This window comes from Stenella coeruleoalba, assembly GCF_951394435.1.
Source record: "Stenella coeruleoalba genome assembly, chromosome: 15".
NCBI classification, from domain to species: Eukaryota; Metazoa; Chordata; class Mammalia; order Artiodactyla; family Delphinidae; genus Stenella; species Stenella coeruleoalba.
In genome coordinates, this window is record NC_137161.1 from 80,526,984 (window position 1) to 80,536,606 (window position 9,623).

Consider the following 9,623-nt stretch of genomic DNA (forward strand, 5'->3'; position numbering starts at 1 on the left):
TCTGGGCCGCTATTTCCAAACCAGTCCAGATCGGAGCCAGGCCCTGGGTGGGGGAGGGGAGCCCAGCGGTGAGACAGACACAGGGAGATATGGCAGGACAGTGTGCTACGTGCTACGGGGTGTGGAAGCCCAAGACTGGTGGGGAGGGACAGAGGGGGTGGGGGAGCTCTAAGTTGGCCTTGGGAGGGGTTAGTCAGGGAAGGCTTCTCAGAGGAGGAGGCGGGGGAATTAAGCCTGAAGGATGAGGATTCACCCCGATGGAAGGCAGGGAAGGTGTCCCAGGTAGTGGGAATGGCAGGAGCAAATGTTGGGAGAGAAGGAAGCTCAAAGCAAGTGGGGGGGACCCAGGTTGCCGGGGGAGGATGCTCTGGGAGAGGGAGCAGACGTCGCAGGGCTAAGGGATCTGGGTGTTACCCTGAACACCGGGGAGGGGGGCAGGAGAGGAGGGGCCCCCACACGGTGGCTGGTGCCAGAAAAGACCCCCCTGTCTGCTCCGCATCCTGGGCACTGACCTCCTGCATTCTGGAGTCAGGGGCCTGTCGGGGAAGCCGCAGGTAGCCCCGCGGGGTAGCCGCTCTGTTGGCTTCTCGCCGGGAAGAAGAAGCGGGGAAACGCCCTGCTTCTCTGCCAGCCTTCTTGAGGAGCCTGGTCTGTCTGCTGGGGTCCGTGGGGGTGGGCAGTGTCCTTCAGGAGATGAGCCCTGAGGGTTGAGTGGGGCGAATGGGGGACCTTCCCGGGAAGGGGCTTCTGTAAGGCGTCCCCTGGACCCTCACAGGCACCCAGGAGAGCCCGGAAAAGAGCAGAAGGCGGAGCCAGCTCCAACGTCTTCTCCATGTTCGATCAGTCGCAGATCCAGGAGTTTAAAGAGGTTGGTCAGCCGCCCCCAGGGCCGGGGGAGGGTTACAGGAATGCACGGAAAGCCCTTAGGGAGCCGGCAGGGCGTGGGCTCAGCCCTCAGTCGCTGGGGGGTGATGACCTCACTATCCTTAGAGGCTGCCGTGCTATAGCTTAGCCTCTGGAGAGGTGACGAGCTGTCCCTGGGCAGCCTCTACCCCGCCTCTCCCCGAGCCTTTGCGTGCTGTGTGACCTAGGGCAAGCCCTTCCTCTCTCCGAGCCTCAGTTTCACGCTCCGTAAAATGGGCTGCTGGGAGCATGACATGAGGGACGGGCACGAAGCCCCAGCACGTGCTGGCGCACAGCAGGAGCCCAGGGCAGGTTGACCATCACTCTCATGCCGGCGTCATGCTGAGCTGGGTGACCGGGTGGCCAGAGGGCCTGTACTGAGGTTGCCCAGGCAACAGTGGTTGGGAGGACAGCCCCTTGCAGGGAGGGGATCTCTCTGGGGAGGGCGCCTGGGCTTGGGCAGGCGGGGGCGGCTGCTCAGTGCCCGTGTCTCTGCCAGGCTTTCACCATCATGGACCAGAACCGGGATGGCTTCATCGACAAGGAGGACCTGAGGGACACCTTTGCTGCCCTGGGTGGGTGCCCAGCAGCCGGAGGCTTGGGGATGGGGGGCAATCCGAGCCCTGGCCATCCAGAAAGGGTCGGCAGCTGGGGGCAGGCCAGGGCGGTTGGCGCAGGAGATGTGAGGGGCTGGGACATCTGGGGGTGCCGAGGAGGGGCGGCCACTGCCTGGCAGGTCAGGGGAGATCCCGGGTGTTAGAGGAGGACTGGCCAGGGGAGGGAGGGGGGCAGCAGAGCAGGGGGAGACACAGGTGGTGGGGAAGAGGGGCAGTAGTGGCCCGTGCAAAGGCGGGGAGGGGGAGGGGGAGGGGTCAGCAGAGCAGGGGGAGACGCAGTGGGTGGGGAAGAGGCTGGAGATATCCAGGGGTGGGACTCGGGTTACTGGGCGGTCTTCAGCTGCCAGCGAGGCTTTTGCCTTCTCTGAGGGCCCAGGGATGGGCCTGAAGCCTGGATGGGGGCACTGGGGTTGGGGGACAGGGGCGTAACCAACTCACTTCCGGACTGAGCCTTAAGCCCCCAGAGATCTGCTTGTCCCCTGGGACCGTGAGGAACCCGGGTCCCCGTCCCCTCCCGGGGCACCTGAGCCCTGAGGCCCAGGTCTTCCACCCCTGTGGGCCTCAGCTGCAGCTTCTTTGGGTCTCAGTTTCCTCATCTGTAACATTGGGATAACCACCAACTTGCTCTCCTTTCCAGGGAGGCTGAGGTGGTGGCAGGTGGGTGGGGAGGCTGGGGGCAGCCCAGTGCTGACCACGGCTGAATGTGTCCCCATCCCGAGGTCCCCCAGCAGGGGGGCAGGGCTGAGTGGGGGGCGGGTGAGACGGCAGGGCTGGGGGATCCTGCAGGATGCTCTGCTCTCTGGGGCTGCCTGCAGGCAGGTCCCCTCTGACCCTCCTTGTACTCCTGGGTGCCTCCCCTAGGCCGCATCAACGTAAAGAACGAGGAGCTGGAGGCCATGGTGAAGGAGGCCCCCGGGCCCATCAACTTCACCGTCTTCCTGACCATGTTTGGGGAGAAGCTGAAGGGTGAGTGAGGCCCCAGGGGCCCTGGGGAGGGGGTGGGCGAGTGGGTGTGGGTAGGCAGGGCCCTGCGTGCTGATGTACCCCGCACCGATGCACGATGCAGCCCCAGACACCAGCTCCCGGGGCACACACACAAGACCCTGCCTCGGTTTCCACCTCTATATCACAGAGTGGGGTGAATGTAATGACCCCCAGTTTGCAGGGCTGTGAGGCACCCAGCGGGACGGTTTGCGAGAAAGCCCTTCGCCCACCGTCAGGATGGCGCCCCAGCCCCAGCCCCACCTTCCTAGCCCTGGGCTCATCTTGCCTGTTCTGCCTTACCACCCGCTGCTGACAGGAGAAGGTGGTATGGGGGAGGGGCGTTCTGGAAGCTTCTGTGGCCAACCCCAGTACAGGATGGGCTTCTCCTCCAGGGAAAGGATCAGGGGCCTCATTCGTGAGTGAGGAGACCCAGGCTCAGAGGGTCACCACACCTGCTCCAGGTGTCCCAGCATCGAAGTGGCAGCGATGGAACTGTAACCCCGACTCTGGCTCTAACCACTCCCCTGAGATGCAGCATCAGGCCGGGCTGGGGTTCTGTGGTCAGAAGGAAGGGCCAGCCTGGGCTGCGGCTGCCCTTGCGGGGTGGGGCTCATCGTCATCCCAGGCTCAGGCAGCCCCTGCCTGATACCCTCCCCTGGCGCTTCGGCTACAACTGGGCTTAAGACCTGGTCTCACACTGACCCCCAGGGTGACCTTGGGCAAGGCTTATCGGCTCTTTGCACCTCCGTTTTTCTGTCTGTAAAATGGGGGTTGTGTTAGTTTCCCGAGGCTGCTGTAACAGATGACCACGAACTTGACGGCTCAAAAAACCAGCAATGGGGCTTCCCTGGTGGCGCAGGGGTTGAGAGTCCGCCTGCCGATGCAGGGCACGCGGGTTCGTGCCCCGGTCCGGGAAGATCCCACATGCCGCAGAGCGGCTGGGCCCGTGAGCCATGGCCGCTGAGCCTGCGCGTCCGGAGCCTGTGCTCCGCAACGGGAGAGGCCACAGCAGTGAGAGGCCCGCGTACCGCAAAAAAAACAAAACAAAACAAAAAAACCCGAGCAATGGATTCTCTCAGTTCTGGAATCCAGAAATCTGAAATCTGGCGGGTCGGGCTCCCTGCGAGGCTCCAGGGGAGAAGCCGTTCTTGACCTTTTCTAGCTTCTGGTGGCTGCTTCCCTCCCATCTCTGTCTCTGTGGTCATACTGCCCCCTCCTCTTCTGTCTCCCTCTGCCTCACTTTTGTAAGGACACTTGTTATTGGATTTAGGGCCCACCCGGATAAGCCAGGGTGATCAGTCCATCTCAAGAGCCTTTCCTTACATCTACAGAGGCCCTTTTGCCAAGTGACGTTTCCAGGTCCTGGGGATGAGGACCTGGGTATATCTTTGGGGGGCCACCACTAAACCCATGACGACCTGGTGTTGCCCAGCTGACAGAACAGTGCCCTCAGGCCCCCCCCGGGAAGCTGTTAAGGGTTATTCCTGGGACCATGGCCACCTCCTTGAAGAGCGCAGAAGTCCAGGGGGCAGGGCAGGGGCACACTCACAGGCAAAGACATGCGTGACTCCAGCCATGGCTTTAAAGCAAGTCCTGGAGCTCGTGTCCGTCTGCAGCTGAGCTAAGAGCTCCGACCCAGGGCTGCAGCTTTTTCTCATTTTCGCAGGGGCTCCGGGGCTGGAGCTCCAGCTGAGCCTGTCATGCGAACGTGGCTGAGCCTGGGGTGGGAACAGGAGCCGGGGGGCTGGGCAGGCACCACCTCGTCCTTCTAACTGGGACAAGGACACTGTCATGAGGTTCCCAACAGCAGTGAGGGGAAGCAGTCTCTCTGCTGCCCATTTGATGAGGTTTGCAGTCTGCAGAGCAGAGGAGAGAAGGGAGGAGCGGGTGTGGTGAATGTCCAGCCATGGGGCCTGAACCCAGGGCAGCTGGTCCACACACAGCCAGTCCTGAGGAAAGCAGGCTGGAGCCAGGCCGCCCCGGCACAGAGGTCTCTCCGGAGACCCTGGGAGGCAGAGACTGCATAGCAGCTCCCCAAGCATAATCCTGTGGCCAACCCTTCTCCTCCTGCAAGGCCAGGCTGTGACGGGCCCTGGGTGGAGCCTCTGGCCTGGGCACACTGGCTCCCTGCCACCCTACCTAGAGGAAGCCCACGGCTCTGCCTCTAGGAGCTCCCAGGCTGGCAAGGTCAGCACTGAGCCCGGCCCAGTCACTCAGGGCCAGTCTCAGAAATGTGGAGTCACTCAGACATCATCCTGTCCTGGATTATCCTGATGTGGGGACACAGCTGGCCCTGACCCAGCCTGATGGGGGAGACACAGATGACGCTGACCCAGTCTGATGGGGGAGACACAGATGACGCTGACCCAGTCTGATGTGGGGACACAGCTGGCCCTGACCCAGCCTGATGGGGGAGACACAGATGACGCTGACCCAGCCTGATGGGGGAGACACAGATGACGCTGACCCAGTCTGATGTGGGGGCACAGCTGGCCCTGACCCAGCCTGATGTGGGGGACACAGCTGGCCCTGACCCGGTCTGATGTGGGGGACACAGCTGGCCCTGACCCAGCCTGATGTGGGGACACAGCTGGCCCTGACCCAGTCTGATGTGGGGGACACAGCTGGCCCTGACCCAGTCTGATGTGGGGACACAGCTGGCCCTGACCTGGTCTGATGTGGGGGCACAGCTGGCCCTGACCCGGTCTGATGTGGGGACACAGCTGGCCCTGACCCGGTCTGATGTGGGGACACAGCTGGCCCTGACCCAGCCTGATGTGGGGACACAGCTGGCCCTGACCCAGTCTGATGTGGGGACACAGCTGGCCCTGACCCGGTCTGATGTGGGGGCACAGCTGGCCCTGACCCGGTCTGATGGGGACACAGCTGGCCCTGACCCGGTCTGAGTAACAGGAGCACAGCATGCCAGAACAAGAAGGGGGCTCTGGAGGTTCAAGGAGTTGGCTTCAAACCCTTCCTCCCCTTATATCTGGAGACCTCAGGCAAGTAACAGAGCCTCTCTGAGCCTGAGTTTCCTCTTTGACAAACTGGCGCATCAGGACCTACCACAAGGGGTGTGCTGGAGTCCCATGGGGCACAGTGCCGAAGCTGCAGGATGGACTTGGCACAGAGCGCTCAGATGTGTCTGTGGCCATAATAATGTTGGTCAAGACCTTGCCCATTAATGACCCTTTATCTTAACTGATCCTGGGAGGCGGGCAGCAAACCCCGCCCTTGTCTCCATTTCACCAATGACACAGCTGAGCCTTAAGAAGGAAGGGGACATCCCGTGGTTCCGTAGTGAGAAGGGAGGTCAGTGTGACGGGGAGAAGAGCACCAGGTAAGGGTCACCAGGCCACCTGCTGTCGTTCACACAGTCCCTGAGACCTTGGGTGAGACCCTTCCTCTCTCTGGGCTTCAGTTTCCCCATCTGTACCACCAGGGGGCTGGGTATTTAATCCCATTGTGTTAGTAGAACCATTTCTTCTAATGACATCTTTCCCCAAAGCCCACACCATAAAAGTGATAAAACCAGAACTGCTCCGGATGCGCTCTGCCTCTCCTGTCCCCCCACCCTCACTCCCACAAACCTGTGGACCCACCTGCCCCGCCTCTGGCCCGGACAACCTCTCAGACTCCTCCAATGCCGCTGCCAGAGCCCCCACCTCCAGCCCCCAAGTAAAAGCTGTTCTCCTCCATCCATCGTCGAATCACATAGCATCAGTTGTGAGAACTTGGACGAGTCACTTAACCTCTCTGAGCCTCAGTTTCTTCATCTGTAAAATGGGACCAATGGGCAGGAGGGTTAAGCACACAGTAAATGCCTAGTAGGCCTTTCCAGGTGCATCTGTGCGGGCTGACTGTTCCTATATGCAGAGCCCTTGGCTATTATACTGTTCCTTGTTTCTCTGAAACATCCCTTCTCTGGCCTCACTGTGGACTAGAAGCTGGGGAGGAAGCTCCCTGAGCCCTTGGCCTCTGTAGGGGCCATGGGACCTGCCCCAGCCCCAGCCGCTGCCTGGCCTCTTCATCCTGATGCTCCCCCTGCCTGTGTGCGCTGCTTCTAGGTACGGACCCGGAGGAGACCATTCTCCACGCCTTCAATGTGTTCGACACTGAAGGGAAAGGTTTCGTCAAGGCTGATTTGTAAGTCTCCTCGGCCTTCTGTTTTGGTTTTTCTCTCCCCAAAGCCTCAGGTGATAGATGGACTGAGCTCGGGTCAGGGTGGGTCGCAGCCCAGTCTCCTGTCCTGCCTGGAACTCAGGCATCTCAGGCAGCTTCCAGCCAGGAGCCAGGAGGCCGCTGCCCTGCCCAGTTCAGCCATTACTAGATGTCCCTTCCCCTCTCTGAGCCTCGGTGTCCCCATCTGTGTGGATGTGTATGGGGAACATGGGGTCCCCAGGCGAGGGCTTCCCAGTAGCGAGGGAGGAACGGGTGGGGGTAGAGGTGGGCCCTGAAGGATGACTAAGGATCCCCCTGGCTGGAGCACACAGAGGAAGGCAGGGCCTGTGTGGGCCCTGGACCTTGGGTCTGCCCTGGGGGCATGGGAGAGCCTAAGCAGCAGTTAGGCAGGGGCAACACGGAGGCCAGCCTGGAGGAGGAGAAGAGAGGGTTGCAGCGGCCACAAGGGTCTTGGCCATCGGGATGGAGGCGAGTGGATGGGTGAGTGAAATACAAGAGGCCAGCACCAATGGGATCCAGGGTGTTGGGAAGAGGACTGAGCCAGATGTTAGCCAGGGCCCAAGTGGATGTGGGGATGGAGGCGTAGCCATGGGAAGGCACCAGCTCAGCTGGGGCCGCAGAGAGAGTGCGGTGGCCGTGGGCAGCTGTCCGGCCTCCACTGGGCTGGCATCACTGAAGGAGGGAGCGCTAATGCCTGCTGTGTCTGGGAGCCTCAGCCCAGGGAGAGCACGGGGCAGACAGCCAAGACTTGCGGGCCGGGGCGGGCCGGGCAGAGGCAGCCGGTCCAGGGGCTGAGACACTGAGTGTTCTGAGTCAACCCCTGAGCTGTCCCTTCAGGGCCTCCAAGGCCTCCCTGGGCCTGTGGGTGACCCTGGGCAGGCAAGATTTCTTCCTTAGTCACAGGCTTCCCGACCAATTACTGTGATGCTTGAGGCCTCGGCTGGAGGCTAAGTTTGCTTTCTATTCAACGTTAGCATAGCACGTGATGGAGGTGGGGTGGGAGAGGGCAGGGGGCAGGGAGGAAGTGGCGAGGGTCGATCTTGTCTCTCAGACATTCTTACAGCCCCTCACCCCCCAGAGTTCTGAGTCACACTCTCCTCAGGGGTCGGGGAGGGGTTCCTGAGGTTCCCGAGGGTTTCTTCAGGCCGCAGCCCTCTCCTTCAGCCCTCCCTCAGAGTCCGGGTTCCCACCCCCATCTTGGAGACCTAGGGGGGCACTGGGAGAACCCCTGGGGTGACCCAAACCCACCCCTCTACTGCCACCTACCTTTCCTCCCACTAGAGCAAAGTCAGGGCTGGGAGGAACCCTTTGGAGACCCAGTTTGGGAACCGCGGGCGCCATCCCCAGGCTATGGGATCTGAGAGACACGGCTGCCTGCCAGGCCGGCCACAGAGGAGGCTCTGGTTGAAAGAGAGTCTGTGAAAAATCCCCAGCGTGGAGAGTTGGAAACTGTGACTGTCCTGTAGTAACATAAATAATGGAAAATGTGCGTCGGTCTGGAGCAGGGCGGCGGCTGCCGGCGCCACAGGGCACACGGGTGCTCAGGGCCCTGTTCAGCCCTCTGGTCCCACCCCTGCCCTCTGCACCCCCTGAGAGCTCCCGGGGGCACGAGTCCCTCCCCCACAGCCTCAAATGCCCCACCTCTGGCCATCCCTCCGGGCCCCGGGCAGCTCTGGCCGCTGTGGGCGGCTGCTCCTCTGGACCACGCAGGGGGACAGTTTCCCTCTCTGTAAAAGGGGGATAATAGTACTCACTTCCCAGGGCTGCGAGGAGCAAAGGAGGCCTGGGCAGGCGCAGGAGGACGCGGACCTGGGCAGCCTTCCTGCCCCCTGGCTGAGTGCAAGCCCCTTGCATGCTCCGAAACACCTTACAGATGTCCACAAAACTCATAAGCTGAAGAGGCGGTGCGTCTAGAGCCAGGGCAAAGAGGCTCCCCTCCATGACCTAGAGGCTGATTACTAGTGCACGATGGGACATCAGAGTGGCCCCCACAGTCATGTCGGGGTCCCAAGGCCATGTCATTGGGTCCCCACCTGATGTGAAGAGGGGAGTCCACGTTACAACGGAGGCTGAGAGCTGAAGTGGCCACCCGAGGCCACACAGCCATCTGGGGGCTGTAGGGCCAGCCCTGGTTGGGGTCCTCCTGGGCCATCAGCCCCAGGATCTGCGTGTCCACATCCAGAGCGGCCCTTACCCTGAATGTGACTCTTTCTCTCCCTTGAACAGCATCAAAGAGAAGCTCATGACGCAGGCAGACCGCTTCAGTGAGGACGAGGTGAGCGCCGGCTTTTCAGGTTCTTGCTCAGCACTGACGAGCATCTTCCTGGGAAGCGCTCTTTCTTTAGTGATCTGCTGAGATGATGCCCCCTTGACTCCTAGGATGGGAACAAGGGTGGTGGGATCCTGGCCTGCTGGCCTGGCCTCTGTGGTCTCCACCCTGATGCCTCCCTCTCCAAAGAGGGGAGCGACATTCTGCCTAATGCCCTTGGGTGACCCCCGGCTCTGGCCCCCCCTCGGCCCTGGTTGAGGCTGACTCCCGGCTCTTTCCCCAGATCAAGCAGATGTTTGCTGCCTTCCCGCCAGATGTGTGTGGCAATCTGGACTATAGGAACCTGTGTTACGTCATCACGCATGGCGAAGAGAAGGACTGAAAGGGGACCGCCGACGCCTCCCCCCACCCCATACACACATTCAGAGGCAGCAAACACGGGGCTGGGGGTGGGGGAGAGGGGCGGCCGTTGAGGAGCCCCTGCAGCCAACGTGTGTGTGTGAGGAAAAGGCTCTCTGGCCTGTGGGTCAGGGGCAAAGTAAGAATAAATAATGTAACAAGGTCTGAGGTTTTGTGATTAATGCTCCGGTTGGGGAGAAAGCTAAACATTCCTATGTTGTTGGTTTTTCCAAAGTTTTTCACTTCCTGGCTTTGCTCAAATGTTCCTG

At 61.3% G+C, this 9,623-nt stretch overlaps 1 protein-coding gene across 1 annotated transcript; it reads left to right on the top strand.

Annotated features, from left to right (window-relative positions):
* Positions 1-778: 778 nt before the first annotated feature.
* Positions 779-9,337, top strand: MYL10 (myosin light chain 10; the record flags this gene model as incomplete). The annotated part of the gene is made up of 6 exons (XM_079945779.1): positions 779-868; positions 1,403-1,478; positions 2,382-2,486; positions 6,572-6,650; positions 8,913-8,961; positions 9,239-9,337. Exons 1-6 carry the CDS (start codon positions 833-835, stop codon positions 9,335-9,337), a joined length of 444 nt encoding a protein of 147 aa, XP_079801905.1. The 5' UTR covers positions 779-832.
* Positions 9,338-9,623: the final 286 nt, after the last annotated feature.